Source organism: Centruroides sculpturatus, unplaced genomic scaffold (assembly GCF_000671375.1).
Source record: "Centruroides sculpturatus isolate CEXI.00-Female unplaced genomic scaffold, Cexi_2.0 scaffold151, whole genome shotgun sequence".
Taxonomy (NCBI): Eukaryota; Metazoa; Arthropoda; class Arachnida; order Scorpiones; family Buthidae; genus Centruroides; species Centruroides sculpturatus.
In genome coordinates, this window is record NW_019384363.1 from 955,615 (window position 1) to 973,651 (window position 18,037).

Here is an 18,037-nt window from a genome sequence, read left to right on the forward strand (position 1 = left end):
TTGTATTCTATTCAAGTATTATTTGTCAGTTTATTGTCAAATAATTTAATTTAAAATTTTATTTTTGGAATTTTTTAAAAGCTATTTATAAATTAAAAATATATCTACACATTATTATATATTAAAAAATGAGCATTACATTGACAACATTTATTAATAATACTATTGAATTTCATCTTAATTTTATAACCAATCGTGCTTTAAATAAAAAATTTATAAATTATTTTTCTTATATTATTATATTCTTTATTATACTTTAAATTTTTTTTGTGTTATTGCATCACTTTACGAAGTGCCTATATATGTAATTGCATCAGTTTTAGCACCTATTTAATTAGTTTCAATCACGACAGCAAATGGTATGGATGATTATTTTAAACTATTTGATGAAAACATTACATAAAATTGGGGTTGCATAATCATCCAAAATTATTACTATATTTTTGGATTTATGCAATTTTACTTTAATTAATGTCGTATAAAACTGACTGCTCGTACAAGTTTGCTTAAAACATGCAACTCAAAAAACCCCAAAATGGCAGCTCAAGAAATAGGTCATGCACGTCCTGACCTTCTTATATAGACCTTGATGTGTACCAGTAGCCTCACTTGCACCCACAACATATTTTTCAAAGGCATTCAGTTCTCCACTCAAAAAATATATTTCAATTAACAGTAGAGTCATATCGGTCATCTATCTAACACCTTTTTTTTCAGGGAAGATTTTTTGGATTGAAATTACAGTAGACCCCCTATAAAACGGGTTCATATAATATGGATTTGTATATAACAGTGAAAAAATTGCAATCGTATTTGTATAAACACGCTAAAAGAGACTCTTATGATATGGTAAAATGTCATCGCTGACTCGTGTCGTGACAAGATTGATCGAATCTAGACCAATAGCGGATATCACACAAACCATTGAGTTTAAACAAGCAGCAGACCTACTAAAAACCATTTATTATTTAATGGCCATAAAAATTTCATTTATATTAATGATGTCTCCAAAGTTCAACAAATTTTTTGCAGAAAAATAATTTATCAGGAAACATGCGCCTGCCATTTGATGCACCGCTCTGCAACGAAAACAAGCTTAAGCAATGGTGTCGTCAAACAATGCACACTAAGTAATCCTACAATTTTTTGTCTATAGCATAGTTTATATGGATTATTCCCAAAAAATTATACTTGTTTTGGAAATGTTGAGTCAAATTAATCTAGAATCGATTAATTTTATGGAAGAAAACCTTTAAACAGATATAGTCCGTAAACTGCGTACATGCCAGGCTGTGATTGGCTCATGTATTTAAGGACTTGTACAACATGAATTTCATAAAACATGGAATGTATCTACCGTGTTATAGAGGGGGTATATACTGTATATGACTTCTGGTTTGCATCAGAAGTTCTTATATACTTAACAGGGGCCTCCTTCCCATAAGATTTGCATACTTGGGGCCATATTCTGGTCACCGTCTCTGGTCTCTTTGTCTCTCACAAGCCGGTCGCTGATTGGCTAATCCAAATGATTAGCCAATCAGCGACCAGCTTGTGAGAGACGAGAGACAGTGACCAGAATATGGCCCCTGGTCTCATCTTTCGTCTATCTAACCCATTCTCGAAATTAAGGAAAGACAGATGGACGACAGAGGGAATTTATAGGTCTATAGATATATAACTGAATTGCCTTAATCAGGCTATAAATCTGCTATTTTAATGATTAATACTAAGAAATTTGCTACTAGAGGTAGATGTTAGGTGTGATCTCTTATCTAAATTAATAATTATAATTTTAATAATTTAGGGTAGAAGTTTACCTAGATAGTCCCAATGGTGGCATTTCCGGAATCTCCACAACAGACACAAGTTGAATTATGATCTAGGTGGCGCCAATCATACTAATATAATAATATGCAAATTTTTGAGTTCCAGATTAAATACTTCAAAAGTAATAGGTTGTGTTATTATAACAGTGTTAAATTCAAAAGTTTTAATTTTTTGTAGAATTTGATTTTTTTCAAATAGTAATTTTATTACTTTTCATATAACAATATAATGTCAAAGATTGTGAAATTTTCCAAAGAATTTTGAAAAAAGTGCAATTCTAGAGATTTTTTTCACTTGTTGGAATCCGACCTCATAGAATTAGACTTAGATAAGAGAATACCTTCAGATATTAAGTTTGCTATTCAACTTGGTCTACAACCTACCATAGATGCTATTTATAATAATTGCTTGTTTCGTTGGAAATTAATTTACAGAAAAGATTGTAATTCAGTGACATTTAGATATAACCAGTGTAAAACGTATAGTTCATCGTACAACGGGACATTCAAAGAAAAATTCAGGGAAATATTTCATGGAGGTGTATTTATTCTTTCATATGGCATCTGTTATATTTTGAGTGTTCTTTAAGTACTACTAGTTTGGCTGTTGGCATTAATAAGCGCACTACCGTGGATTGGGCTAATTATGTCTTGTTAAGATGATTACTATAAGTAATATGTCAGAATTAAAAATTGGTGGTCTGGAAAAAATAGTTGAAATAGATGAAACTGTAATATGCAAAATAAAAATGAAAAAAGGCATATTTTGAAGAGAACTCATTGGGTTGTTGGAGGTATTTCTCATCAAGATAACACAGATTTTGTATGCAAAGTGAATGACAGATCTGAACAAACTCTTAACTGGGTGATTTCAAAATTGTAAAATCAGGAAGCACGATATACACCAATAAGTGGAAAGGATACAATCACATTGACAATCTTGAAGGTATTGTTATTATACATAAATCCATGAAACATGCACTTAATTTTGTCAATCCTGTAACTGATGTGAATACACAGGAAATAGAATGTTTGTAGCATTGTCTGAAAAATACAAAAAATTGCCTATGCATTTTACTGAGAATTTATCAGATTCCTATATTTATATTATTTTGTGTGTAAGATGTTCAGACGGGAACATTTAAAACTAAGGGAATGTTTTGAATTATTTGCTAAGCATTTGAGTTGGATATACAGTGGAACCCCGGTTAACGAACGTAATCCGTTCCACAAGTCCATTCGTTAACCGAAGCAATTTTTCCCATAGAAATTAATGCAAATACAATTAATCTGTTCTAGCCGTCAGTATTTTTGTAATTTTATTTGTAAAATGGGTCTTTTTTAATGAAAATATAGGAAAACGTGCTCATAAACAGTCGATCTAGGTTAAATTTTCGGAAAAGGGGAAAGATTTGACGGGTATAAAAACATCACATACGTTAACTTAGAATAGAGTTGTTATAGTGAGGATGATGTGTTTAAACAGGGACGTCACATACGATCATTAAAGTTTTAAAATGACAGCAGAAACAATAGGCTAAATTATGAGCAAAAGGCTTATAGGTTTATCAACAATCTCTGATTAGAGTCGACGAACAGGTGTCAAATAAACGCCTCGGAACAAACCTTTCTCGTGACCTGATCTGGTTTCGGTTTTCACCTAGAGACAAAGAAGAAAACAATCAGGAAGCGAGGAATGGGATGCAGGACTAATCGTAATATGAGATTCAAGGAAAAAATACTATAAAATCCCCCGAATCTCAAGGTCAAAATGCAGTTTTCCTTAAAATTCTATGGCGATTAATCTGTGTCGTCTTCATCTGGATTAAGCCTGAAGTCATGACCACTAAAATTTGTGTTGTGTCTCACAGACCGCTTCCAAGTCGTTGCAGCTCTGTCACCTACCATCGCTTCTGTGACCAAGCGAACCCATCTCATCCGCTCTGGGGCTACAACTGATCAGCTTGCACTATCGTAGGACCAGCGATACGTCACTCCTCAGTGCCAAGAGAAAATACTGTAGATAAGCCATTTCCAACTGTCTCAAATATGTATCTTCCCGTTCTAATAAACGATTTTCACTGTAAAATACTTGTCATCTTTGTCTCCTCCGCCACCACCAACATACGAATGGACCCTAGACCATCACCGACACACGATTAACTGATTTTCCCTAAAAGTCAGCAAGCTTACAAATTTGACACAAAAAGCCGTTAAGTTCATTATCCAAGACAAAATTTTTGCAAAATAAAAGTTTGTTAACCAGGATGTTCATTAACCGGGGTTCNGCTGTCCAGAATTGCAACCTAAATTGGAGCTTTCTGCAATAACCAACATAGCATCAAAACGAAGTTCGAAATCCAGCAAATCAAATGCACAAACTGCTCAGGTAGTTAAATCAGATCTTACAAGCAATCATTTAAATTTGTTGGTAGCTGACAAAGATAAAAGATTTGTGTTGTGCAAAAACTAGGATTTCCTATCAAGATTCAATGAATTCCTTCAACAGTCCGAATCAATTATACTAAAAGAGGATCCAACACCAACTATACTAAGGAAGACACGTAAGATTATAGCACTCACAGGGGTAACAGCTTCTTTAACTGGTTCTCTTAATCCGCCAACGAACATTGCTTGCCCAAGATTATTCTTTGAAGTGAAAACACACAAACCTGCTTGGNAGATAACACAGATTTTGTATGCAAAGTGAATGACAGATCTGAACAAACTCTTAACTGGGTGATTTCAAAATTGTAAAATCAGGAAGCACGATATACACCAATAAGTGGAAAGGGTACAATTACATTGACAATAATTTGTTTATGACCCGGTTGTAGAGATATCGATATTTGGAGTTAGAATATCCGGCATTGTGCATTGCTCTTTTGATAATTTGTAATTCTTCATCAATTAATGTCTGGGAAGATGGAATGAGAAGCGCTCTCCGAATAAGTGAAGTAATAGCGGAGTTAACAAAGCTCGGGGGTTGGAAAGTAGTTACAGGGATAATATCTGGCTCTCTGTTGTTTTTGTGGTGCACTGCAAAAGTTAGCTCCAGATATCTATGCACTTCTAAATCTAAAAAGGAAATTGTGTTTTCTTGCTCCTCTTCTACAGTGAAATTTATAGAAGGATATATTGAAGCTAGCATTTGAATAAATTTGTCTAAATCCTCTGCAGAGCTATCCCATGCTATCAAATTATCAACAATGTATCGTAGATACATGATAGGATAGTGGATTGTTAAAGGTGCATGGAAAATAAGATTTTATATATTCCTCATAATGAGTTCTGCTAAAATAGACATTAGAAATAATAGACCAGCTACAGAATTAGCAAAAATGGTGCTAGAACAAGATTATCTTCCACTTTGAAACCATGTTAAATTACTTAAGCATTGCAATGATCGTAGGCAAATATTCATATGGGAAAATCTTTATATATCCGCTGCTTTGACGTGTAATGCGCCGACATTGGAAATACCACAGCTATGGATAACTTTATTTAAACAATCCAAGTTATAATTTTGTGTTCTAATTTTATTCCATTACTATGCACGGCACCATCAATCATTATTTATATGTTTTGAAGAATTCAAGTTATTACAGCAGGTTTCTTTAAAGAAAATATTTATTTATTCAATTTTATTAATTTGTTCTATATTCCAACCACGCGCATTACGTAATTTGGAAAGTCCATTAAAAGCTGTCAATTCGAAAACAAAGGTATTTGATTTTGCCTGAAGATGACGGTTGTAAACTGTTGAAAGTACTAGCGAGCACATCTGAAATTTAACAAATCGCTGTCAATAACGCCGCAACACGGAAGTGTCATATTTTTAATTTCTAAACGCTGGCGTGAAGTGAACTACATTTTCATTCATGGAAACTAAAAAACACTTCTTTGCTTTATTGGATACCAGAACGTCGTGGTTGAGACAAAAAGCCCATCTTTGGTTTTTACTAAAATGTCGAAAGAACGGACTAATCCCCAAGTGCATTTCTTTTAAATACAGAGCATTTCCAATAGAAGTTCAAACGCTATTACCTCGAATGGAACAAAGTCTCCTAGCAAGACTTATTAAGAATAAACGCAGAATGATATCGGAAGAAGAGGAAGAAGATAAGATGTATCTGGCCCATCTCTTTTTCGACAAGCAGTGTGATCCGTCAATTCTGTACCAACAACTGGACAAAATAAGATATATTGCCAACAAAAATGCACGAGAAGTCAAGAAGAAATTGAATAGTAAATATTATTGGTTATGGAAAACGTCCTGCCACAAACGAAGTAAAAGTATTGAAATTCCATATTATAATTTTGCAAATGCAAATGTACCAGCAAATATTCATCAAATAATATCACGAGGTCCGAAACATATACCTACTCCAATGTTTGATTATGCACAACTCATTCCTCCTACCATTGCTGCTATAAAGAACACCTGTTGTCCAGAATTGCAACCTAAATTGGAGCTTTCTGCAATAACCAACATAGCATCAAAACGAAGTTCGAAATCCAGCAAATCAAATGCACAAACTGCTCAGGTAGTTAAATCAGATCTTACAAGCAATCATTTAAATTTGTTGGTAGCTGACAAAGATAAAAGATTTGTGTTGTGCAAAAACTAGGATTTCCTATCAAGATTCAATGAATTCCTTCAACAGTCCGAATCAATTATACTAAAAGAGGATCCAACACCAACTATACTAAGGAAGACACGTAAGATTATAGCACTCACAGGGGTAACAGCTTCTTTAACTGGTTCTCTTAATCCGCCAACGAACATTGCTTGCCCAAGATTATTCTTTGAAGTGAAAACACACAAACCTGCTTGGGCTTTAAGACCGTTAATTAATAAACGCTCACATCCTACATATTTCCTCGAAACAGCTTACTAAGGATATTCTAACTCCAAATATCGACACATTGACAACCTTGAAGGTATTGTTATTACACACAAATCCATGAAACATGCAGTTAATTTTGTCAACCCTGTAACTGATGTGAATACACAGGAAATAGAATGTTTGTAGCATTGTCTGAAAAATACAAAAAATTGCCTATGCATTTTACTGAGAATTTATCAGATTCCTATACTTATATTCTTTTATGTATAAGATGTTCAGATGGGAACATTTAAAACTAAAGGAATGTTTTGAATTATTTGCTAAGCATTTGAGTTGGATATACAGTGGAACCCCAGTTAACGAACGTAATCCTTTCCATGAGTCCATTCGTTAACCGAAGCAATTTTTCCCATAGAAATTAATGCAAATACAATTAATCCGTTCTAGCCGTCGGTATTTTTGTAATTTTATTTGTAAAATGGGTTTTTTTAATGAAAATATAGGAAAACGTGCTCATAAACAGTCGATCTAGGTTAAATTTTCGGAAAAGGGGCGATTTGACGGGTATAAAAACATCACATACGTTAACTTAGAATAGAGTTGTTATAGTGAGGATGATGTGTTTAAACAGGGACGTCACATACGATCATTAAAGTTTTAAAATGACAGCAGAAACAATAGGCTAAATTATGAGCGAAAGGCTTATAGGTTTATCAATAATCTCTGATCAGAGTCGACGAACAGGTGTCAAATAAACGCCTTGGAACAAACCTTTCTCATGATCTGATCTGGTTTTCACCTGGAGACAAAGAAGAAAACAATCAGGAAGCGAGGAATGAAATGCAGGACTAATCGTAAGGTGAGATTCAAGGAAAAAATACTATAAAATCCCCCGAATCTCAAGGTCAAAACGCAGTTTTCCTAAAAATTCTGTGACGATTAATCTGTGTCGTCTTCATCTGGATTAAGCCTGAAGTCATGCCCACTAAAATTTGTGTTGTGTCTCGCAGACCGCTCCAAGTCATTGCAGCTCTGTCATCTACCATCGCTTCTGTGACCAAACGAACCCATCTCGTCCGCTCAGGGGCTACAACTGATCAGTTTGCACTATCATAGGACCAGCGATACGCCACTCCTCAGTGCCGAGAGAAAATACTGTAGATAAGCCATTTCCAACTGTCTCAAATATGTAAGTATCTTCCCGTTCTAATAAACGATTTTCACTATAAAATACTTGTCATCTTTGTCTTCTCCGCCACCACCAACATATGAATGGACCCTAGACCATCACCGACACACGATTAACTGATTAACTGATAAAAGCTTACAAATTTGACACAAAAAGCCGTTAAGTTCGTTATCCAAGACAAAATTTTTGCAAAATAAAAGTTCGTTAACCAGGATGTTCGTTAAAAGGGGTTCCACTGTATTCTGGAGCTTGTAACACCCCAATTTGGAAAGAGCCAGAAAGTGTACCTACTGCCCAGAATCAAACACAAAGAAGAATGAAGAACCAAAAAATAAGAAAATGGAAACGTCAAGTAGAAATACAGATAAATCATCAATTAAGAGAAAGGGTGAAGGTTCTAAAAGAATAGATGAATCATGTTCTATGGCCAAAAAGAAGAAAAAAGGTAAATGAAAATCTGGAAAACGTGAGTTGAACATTTACATTTTAAATACATTTTCATTTATTAATTGAACTATAATTAAGCTTGTATTTGTAAATTTGATGGTTACCATCTTGTTTGTGGGTGTATGTTCATAAGCAAGATGGCAACTGGAAGTGCCACCACTGGGACTACCTAGGTAAACTTCTACCTAATTTAGTAAATAATTTAAAATCATCTGAAAAAAAAAAAAAGAACTGGCCTGGGGCAAGATTTGAACATGCAACCTCTGCTTGCCATGCAGTGCGCTTACCAGTTGCACTACCCAAGCAAGCCCTCACTTCTAGATATATTTAAATTTAGATATAACCTTACATGGTTAATCACGGCACTGGCTGGGAACAACTATGTCCACATCTCCACAATGGCACTCAGCTAACTAATGTTTTACCCGCAGTATATATATAAGTATATCAAACATCCCATAATATGTATAATGTTAAATAGTGATCTAACAGATAAAGAATATCGTTCAACTTCTTATAATCTGCCCTCCTCCCTTATTCCTATTTTAAGCCAGTCTTTATTTGATGCCTATGGTCAAAATTTTTCATCTAAAAGAGTATTAGAAGCGATTCTTTGTTTTCATTTTAAAATATTTCGTACGTAATTAATTCTTTCAGAATATTGAAAGTGGAACTTTAGGTTTTTGTAAGATTGGTTATGGACAATGGCGTCCGTTATTTAGAATGTCTACTATTTAGAAATAAATATAATAGAAGTCCTTTTTGAAGGGTCTGGAGATTGTAAAAATGTCTATTAAGTAGAAGTGTCTGCTATTTTGTCCTAGAAGATGCAGAAGTTTTTATCTCCCACCAGCAAAACATCTAGTTTCGTGGTGAAGGTTTACATGTCAAGATGATGTTCATCTTACATCTGTCATACTGGAGGCACAACATCCTTATTATACTTTCACTGAAATATCTGTTTTTTCCCTTTTCACATCAATGAAACCTTTACCCATACATGAAAATACAATTGGGGCTACTTAACAAGAGGCACCCAAAGTACTATGTTAAATCCCTATTGTCACACATGATGTATTGGCATATAAATACAGTAGAGTGTCAATTATCCAAATCTATTGAGAACTCAGGTTGTTTGGAAAATCGATATTTCAGATAACTGATTACGTACGAAAAATATATTAATATAGTATATTAGTATATCCCAATAATAGTATATTAATATATCCCATGTTTAATTTTTTTTCCATTGCATGTTGCTTCGCATTGAATTTTCGTCAATGTTAAGCCTAACAAAAATTATTATTATAATAATTGAGGCTATTGTATTGTTAAAAATTATTTGTTTATTTTGTACAAACAAAATAAATATATCGAAAAATATAAAAACAAAAAAACAATTACACTTTAGAAGTAAATCTAGTATCAAAAACATTTGATTCAGCACGACACAGTCCGATTGGAACGCTTTCGGTCGATCGATGCTCTACTGTAGTAGTAAAGCATTTTTTTAAGTTTTGATCAACCTCCATGGTTGATCAAAACTGACTCAAATTTGAAAAATTTCAAAAATTTGACTCAAAAATTCAGTTGGTAAGTACAGTTTCAACCTCTCGCCACTATAGAACTGCTTATTGTGAATGACACTGCGATTTGCAGATGGGTGCATGGAACCTCACGACTGACACAGTGTCTCCCCTATTTGTACAACTGTTTGATGTTAACCAGTCACCAATCTGCACAAGCATTGTCTCTGCTCAATGACTGACAATTGCCCTATTATATCACAACTGCACATGAAAGTTTCCATTTGCTGTTGACAGCCAAACATCACCAGATAGCCAGAGGATGTTGTGGAAGATACAAAAGTAGACACTATTGAGTATAAGTGTACATTCTATTTTATTTGGTCTTTTACATCAGCAGTTAGAATGTAAGTGGTAGAGATAGTTTAATAGAAGTGTGCAACACATTGTCAAAATGTATTTGATAGGATAGAAATGGCCAAACACCATGTCAATCAACATTGTTTAAACAGTTGACAGTGGTAATAATTGGGCCTGTCTTTATTCTTTACTACTAATTATTGTTAGAATATGTGACCAGCCTGCTGAGTTAATAAACACACAACAGGCTTAGCAGAGAGCATGGCATGACTATCACACTCTACAAGTAGTTTTGAAACATAGCAATTCTCTTTTTTTCCAAACTTTTAGCTGTCTCTAGCAAGTTCAAAAACAAGCCATTTTTAGCATAGTTTTGAGAAATAATTCCAAAAATTTTTACTTTTAAATTTAACCCAGTTTTGAGGGACTCCAAAATTCAAAATACACTAATTTCAAAAAAAAGTAATATAGTAATATCTCACAAAGATTCACACAGACTATTGGTTCCTTTGACTTTATTGTTCCTACAAGTATAGCCTACACCTCTGATAAGATCTATCTCATTCAGGGCCCTTAGTCTCGAGTTTTTCGTGTTGTACTCGAACTGACGTCATCGAACTCACTCATGTTACTACGACTCACATAATCGGTAGTCTCGAGTTAGACCTTTCGAGTGAACTCGAAAGGCGAGCGGAAGTAGGTCATATTCACTTGTTTACATTTGTCGATAAGCATGATGGGATTATTTACAATGCATCTGGGTTTGCGACTATAATGATTCGACCAATCAACTTAACTGTAACAAGTTGTAAACAAATCAACGCAAATTAGTTTACACGTGCTACAGTTAAAAGTTGTCTTGTGGCAATATAGTACGCAGAAACAAAATGAAAACCTCGAATGTTTTATTTTAAAAAATAAGCGAAGAACAAAAAGAAATATTAGTAACATATATAGAAAATAATAAGAAAATGAACAGCGGAAAATTCGACAACGAATTTACAAGAAAAAGACAATTCGCTTTGTGGAGAGAATTACTTGAAAAATTAATTGCGTGTGTTGAACCTAAAAAATCCGTTATGTAATGGAAAATGTATTTAAACTTAATCCTTTCTTCATATAGTTTTCTTCCTTGATCTATTTCTTAAATTGTTTTGTCTATTAAGATTATTTATTAATCAGAACTTAACACTTCTGATTAATAAATAATCTTAATGTAGTGTCTATGCTTTTAATAATCTATACATATAATTTACTATCATTTTAATACTCTTTTTCGATGAATTAGATACTTCTTTTTATTTTTAGAAAAATTTGCTGTATACATTTATCAATTATGAATTAAAGTTTTTTTTATTAGTATTGACTTGACACGAAAAGAAATGTCATCTACTCGTGGTCGAAAAATTCGTTGCCTTCTCAAACAACGTCTTTCGGCTCTTTCTAACTCTTCGATAGCGATAAGAATTGCGTATCCATCAGCCATTTTTACTTTCATGTAGCGATCTCACATGCTCGACTCAATGTGAGTAGCAACTCGCATGGTGAGATGGGAAAGCATGTGAGTTAGAACTCGAGACTACCAATTTGACGTCAGTGTGTGAGAGGGTACCACGTGATACCTTCAACACGTTGGGAGTTGTAGCACGAAAAACTCGAGACTAAGGCCCCAGAAGTGCAATTGTACCAAGAAGTGAATGAATGTCAGGCCTAATATTCACCGTAAAGATTTGGTATTCTTCGAGGAAGAGAGCATTGCCCCACTGTGTCGCACACTCAGATAAATCAAGCTATTCCCAAATTTGGACACTCCGGTCAAAGCGAAACATCTAGTGATGAACTACAAAGACTTGTTGTGAAGTCGCATCCTCTCCTATTACGCTCTTAAGTTCAATTCTTAATCTTTAACTGTTAATTTTTTTAATGTGTTTTGATCTAACTGACAAAGAGGAGGAAAAGGATGCTCAGATCAGCTAGTAAATGGCTGGCTGCATTCAGTAGACTCAACAGTTCTGTTGAGTATTTTTCTGCCAAATGCCCTCTACAGTAGTGCTCTTTTGGAACACATTTGGTAGCGTCTTTCATTTACGCTACCTATCACTACTTGAAACTGACCAACAAGGCTTTTTCTTCCAACACATCACTTGTTCAGCAGATCCACGTTGCTACGTAACAGCTACCAATATACTCAGTTACAACTGTTGAGTATGCTGAACGCAGCTAATGTTTAAATTTAAGAACATTGCCTCAAAGCATTCCCCCCCATATGCTTTTGAAAAATTATGGAACCTTCTCTTTCATCTGTTGAATTGCCACAGAACAATATTATCTCAATTGATAATCTTTCTTCTTCAAGGCTGAATCTTGAATCCATGTTATTTACTATTCGTTTCTATTGTAAACTTACAATAAATCCAGTTAACTGCTCATTTTATTGTTTTAATTTCTCATATGCAGTTAACTCCTCCAGCACAGCACACACTTCAAATTATAAAGTATAGATGGCAATGCAATAACACACATAAATATATATATTATTATAAACAAGAATTTATGCCGCGATTAGTTTAGAAAAGATCAAAAATTGGCCCAAAATTCTCTTACAAACATTAATTTTGTCTTAAGATTTCACGAAATTTCATTAACCGAAACGACTTTGAAATAAGCCTAAATAGGCCTAAGACACAACAGCCGATGAATGGTAACTATTATAAACTCGGTTTATATCTAAGAAACACGGCAAAATGCGACGTCATACGACAATTTTAACAACAAATAATCAAATTTCCCTTTTATAATTCGAAATTTAAAGCGAAATACTCACTTGAGGTAAACGCAATAAAATACCGGAAGTCTGAATCAATTCACAACCGAGAATCCTCAGATCCATTTCTGTCTCTTGATCCAAACCATCAATCAAAGATGGAGTGGGAGATATCTTTTCGGGTGGTAAAATACAATTTTCTAAAGATAAAATAACTTTTCCGTACTGCGCTTTTTGTACAGGAGGAGTGATTGAATTATTCGTCTGAGCAACCGCCATCTTGAAGGCAGAGAACGGCACCCGAACAACACCTCGAAAGAAGGTTGATTAATTTGTTACTCATCCACTAGCGCCGAATTTAAACTTAATATGATTATATTATTATTACCGTTTCGTTTATTAAAATATGCTCGTTTTAATAATAATCGATTAAGAAATAGCTCGTGTACAGGGAGTATTTTATTAAAATAACATTTAACGAGTAAACTATTTTTCTACGCGGAAGAAATCGTATTTAACAAAGAAAACTAAAATGGCCATTGGCGTAATCTCGTCATCGGAGTCTTGCGTGTAAACTTTTTGCAGTCGAGAGTATAGTGAAACGTATTTTAAACGTAATTTTTGTTTCGGACAATTTCAAATAACGATAAATATTTTGAACAGTAATATTAAATAATAGACTTTTTCGATAACAAAATTGAGTTGCATTTTTTGCACGATCGATTTCCATCTTTAAAAACATATTGTACTTGTTTTCTTTATGTTGAAAGAAGTGCCGGCCCGAGACAAGTTTTAGGATGGAGCGAGATCCTATTATGGTTCCCCCCTGGTTGCCCCTAATTTATACCCTTTAATTTTATTTACCACTGAGGCGCCCCCTAGGACTTAGCGCCTGGAGCGACTGCTCCGTTCGCCCTATGGTAGGGCCGGCCCTGGTTGAAAGATCACTTTTAGCATTGACTTTTTTCTAACTCTCCGCCTTTTTTTTTTTTTTGCTTTTTCCGCCCTGTGGGCAATAAGAGGGCCTCTTTTAGCCAGTGGCGTAGCGTAGTGAGGGCGGCAAAATTTCACAATAAATAATAATAATATCTTGTAAAAATTTGAACCACTTCATTTCATATTTTTGTCGTACCTACGATTCGTACCGATTGAAATAAGCACGGAATATTTCATTACTTATTCTGTGATGAAACTGAATTTTAATCTTTTAAATTGATATACAGGGGTATGAAAGATTGTGGGAATATGTATAAAGCACATATTATTGAGTTTGTTTGACTTTTTTTATATTTACTTTTTTGAAGTAATAAATGACTTGCTTAACTGGCATTTTTATGAACTGATTCACTGACATTTTTACAGGTCATAAGTTTTTTCTTATGTAAATGGACTCTAGAATAAAGAGAGCTATTGATTGGGATAATTTTTCAAAACGAGAGAATTTAACAGAAGATCTAATAAGAGAATTTAAAGATGAAGTTAACTGGGATTTGATTTCAATATTTCAAAAGTTATCAGAACGTTTCATAAGAGAATTTAAAGATAAAGTTAATTGGGACTCAATATCTCAAAGACAAAAATTGTCTGAATTTTTTATTAATGAATTTAAAGATAGAGTGAACTGGAAAAAATATCAGAACACCAAAGTCTCTCTGAAAATTTTATAAGACAACATGATGATAAGGTTAATTGGCAACTCATCTCTACACATCAAACATTATCTTCGGAATTTATTCCAGAATATGCAAATAAAGTGGATTTGGATGCTGTATCTCGATTTCAAAATTTAGATAATGAGTTTATTAGGAAATATGCTCCAAAATTAAATTTAAATTCACTTTTAAGATATCAAACCATATCGGAACAATTACTTGAAGACTTAGATCCATTAAATGTATTAGACTGGAAAACAGTTGTTAAATATCAAGAATTATCTGAAGATTTTATTATAAAACATAAAAATAAAATTGATTGGCGTGATGTTATTTTAAAGAAAAGGTTCTCCAACGAATTTATTGAAAATAATTATAAAAATATAGTTGTTTCATTGTTAGCAAGAATTTGTAATAAATAATCCTATATAAATGGAGACTGATATTAATAATGTTGAGTCGGTATTAATTTGCTATGGTGAGAAAGTAAGGAATTATTATATTTGGAAGGATGGAAGCGGGCATTTTCATATCTTGGATTATGTTGATACAACTCGTGATAGATTTTTACGTACACCACAAGGTAAATTTTCACATATTGATAGATAATACAGTTGTTAAAATTATATTGAATAAATAGAGACAGTGAATAAACTAAACAATATTGGTAAATTTCAAAAAACTTCAACAAAGAAATTGATTATGAATATCCAATCCATAAAGTCAAATCGATATCAACCCAGTATGGCGTTAAAACAATCGTGATTTTTCTACCAGATCGATTTAATAAATATTTGACTGAAAAGAGTATTAATGCACTAAACAATCGCATAGATTTAAAATTTGAGCGGTATGAAAGAGGGCGGTAATTTAGGGCTGAATAAAGCGCACATTGTAGAGTTTTTTATATTTACTTTTTTTACAGACTTTTAAACATGTTTCTCATTTCTTATGGGAAGACTTTAAAATTTGCTTAACTTTTTAACTGAATTTTTTAGGACAAAATAAGTAAATGCCATTTTTTAGCATTTGCTTTAAAATTTGCTTAATTTTTTAACTTTTTAACTGAATTTTTAAACATTTATCCAAATTTTCATCTTTCTCAATTTCGTAGGGCAGAACTGTCATTAATATACTATTTTCGGTTCTTGATGTTTATTCGTGGAATAGTTATATAGTCCAATATACAGTATGTTATTGATAGATTTTAAATATTCAAATTATAGTATCGAACATTATTGATTACATTGCAGAGTCAGTAATTGTAACTGTTGTATAAAAATATAAGGAAAAAAATTTAAATGGAATTTTCCCGAGTTTTCATCAAATAGGGCCCAGTTTTTCCATTCAAAACTAACCTGTGCCTCCTGGAAGGCAAACTCCCTAAAAGATCTCCCCTGTGCAGTGTTGACATTACACCAAACCAAAACAATTTCTTTAATATTAACATTTAAATTTACTGAATTAATCGTAGATTGTAGACTTAGTGATGACATTCTTGCCAAATTATTCTACCATGCGGTGATAAGATTCAGCTATCTTATACCAAATTGATAAGTGTAAAGTGCAAGTGTGCGAATTTGGTCACTAGAAAGCATTGACAAACTTTACATATTTAAAAAGTTGGTATTGCCAGAGAATAGTATTTACATAACCCCACAAGAAACTTCTAGATGCCATCTATAGAACAACTTCGAGTATTCTAGAGGTCTATTAAATTCTAGAAACTTTTGCATCAACCCAATATAATTTCATATACAGTATTTAAGATCATGTTTAAGTTAACTTTTGCTCTTTCTTTTAATTTACTTTCTCTATTAATAATTTTTATTTTATGCACAATTTTCTTTTTAAAAAATTTAAATAAAATTAAAAAACTGAAATTACCATATTATTTTAAAACCTGTTTTTATTTATTTTTAAAATGTATTTGTCGCAGAAAATCGAATATCTATTCTTATCAATGTTATTTAAATGATAAGATATATAGGCCTATATATTAATTTTTTTATATTATTTGTAATTAGTATATTTTAAATATGATATATATTTCAATTTACTATCTTGGAATTTTCTCTATGATCTGTAAATCATTTTTGAAATTGAATCTTTCTAAAATTGTCTTTCCATGTTGTTATGATATTGTTATGAATGAGCATATCAGTTCTTCATTAACACATAACATAGCAGCAGAATTATTGAAATGGCTATATTTTGGTGCAGAAAAAATAGTCACAAGTTGACGTCCAGCAAAAAATTCGTATCCTTCTTCAACCACTTCATGAGCTCTACAGATTAGATCGAATTCATGTTTAAGAAGAAAACTACGAACAATATCTGGCCCAAACGTCACCGAAATTCCTCGTTCGTTACTTCCCCATCCTCGAATACGTTTGTTCGGATCAGACCAAAGTAAATCACATAATAATCCACTATTGGGTATATCAGTAGGTCTTCGTAGTCTTCGAATTTGATTCATAGACTCAAGATGTGGGCTTAAACCTCCGTGACAACAAAATATCTTGTCTTCAACGATAGCAGCAACAGGCAAACAATTAAAACTACTTACAAATGCTTTCCATATATTTATATTAAATTTTTGTTTGCATTCATTATAAAATCCGTATACTCTATTCAAACCCGATGATTCATGATTGCCTCTCAACAGAAAAAATGTATCTGGATATTTGATTTTATTAGCAAATAGAAAACATATCGTTTTTAAAGACTCTTTTCCTCTGTCGACGTAATCACCTAAAAGAAGATAGTTATTTTTAGGTGGAAGACCACCGAGCTCAAAAAAACGCAACATGTCTTGGTACTGTCCGTGAATATCGCCAAGTACGTTGATGGGAGCTTCAAGTTCTAAAAGCATAGGTTGACTCAAAAATATCTGTTTAGATAATAAACATAGCGTTTGAATTTCTTCTTCTACAAGTGGGAACTTTTCTCTTATTTGAGGATCATCAGAATATGCAGAAGACAAAAGACGTGACAAAATATCATCAATGTTAATATTATTCCTAAAATTTTCACTCATTATCAAACCTAGAATGAAATGTTGATCATCGCAATAATTTTAAAAATAATGAATTTTCAATAATTAATTGATCATTATTAGATAAAGTATGTTGGTATCATTGTTGGTCAATAATACGTACTGTACACTCAGCATTTAATTAGTGGATTGATTATTTTTCTTTTTTTTCAAAATTTAAAATAAATTTTATATTTGACGATAAAAGTGCTTGTCGTTTTGTAATATTGTATATACTGTATTTTGAATATTTTATCTTAATTTTTATTATTTTAATAACTGATTAACTCGTCAATTATGATAAAAAATTAAATAATTATATTATAACTCCAGTCTTTAAAATTATGACGTAATAATCAAGTAAATGTGAAAAATTGTAAAAT

At 32.8% G+C, this 18,037-nt stretch overlaps 2 protein-coding genes across 2 annotated transcripts in view; both read right to left on the bottom strand.

Annotated features, from left to right (window-relative positions):
- Positions 1–13,455, bottom strand: part of LOC111641694 (cyclin-L1-like) — a 115,716-nt gene extending 102,261 nt beyond the window's left edge. The window contains exon 1 of the mRNA XM_023387901.1: positions 13,026–13,455. Coding sequence (XP_023243669.1) covers positions 13,026–13,244 — 219 coding nt within the window. The 5' untranslated portion in view covers positions 13,245–13,455. The remainder of the gene's footprint in view (positions 1–13,025) is intronic.
- Positions 13,456–16,525: 3,070 nt separating this feature from the next.
- Positions 16,526–17,758, bottom strand: LOC111641707 (serine/threonine-protein phosphatase PP1-beta-like). The gene has a single exon (XM_023387922.1). The coding sequence runs from the start codon at positions 17,655–17,657 to the stop codon at positions 16,752–16,754; it is 906 nt and encodes a 301-aa protein (XP_023243690.1). The 5' UTR covers positions 17,658–17,758; the 3' UTR covers positions 16,526–16,751.
- Between the last annotated feature and the right edge of the window lie 279 nt (positions 17,759–18,037).

What these genes read in the sequence shown, in the direction of transcription:
- LOC111641707 (XM_023387922.1), bottom strand. Translation starts at nt 17,657, where the DNA reads ATGAGTGAAAATTTTAGGAATAATATTAACATTGATGATATTTTGTCA.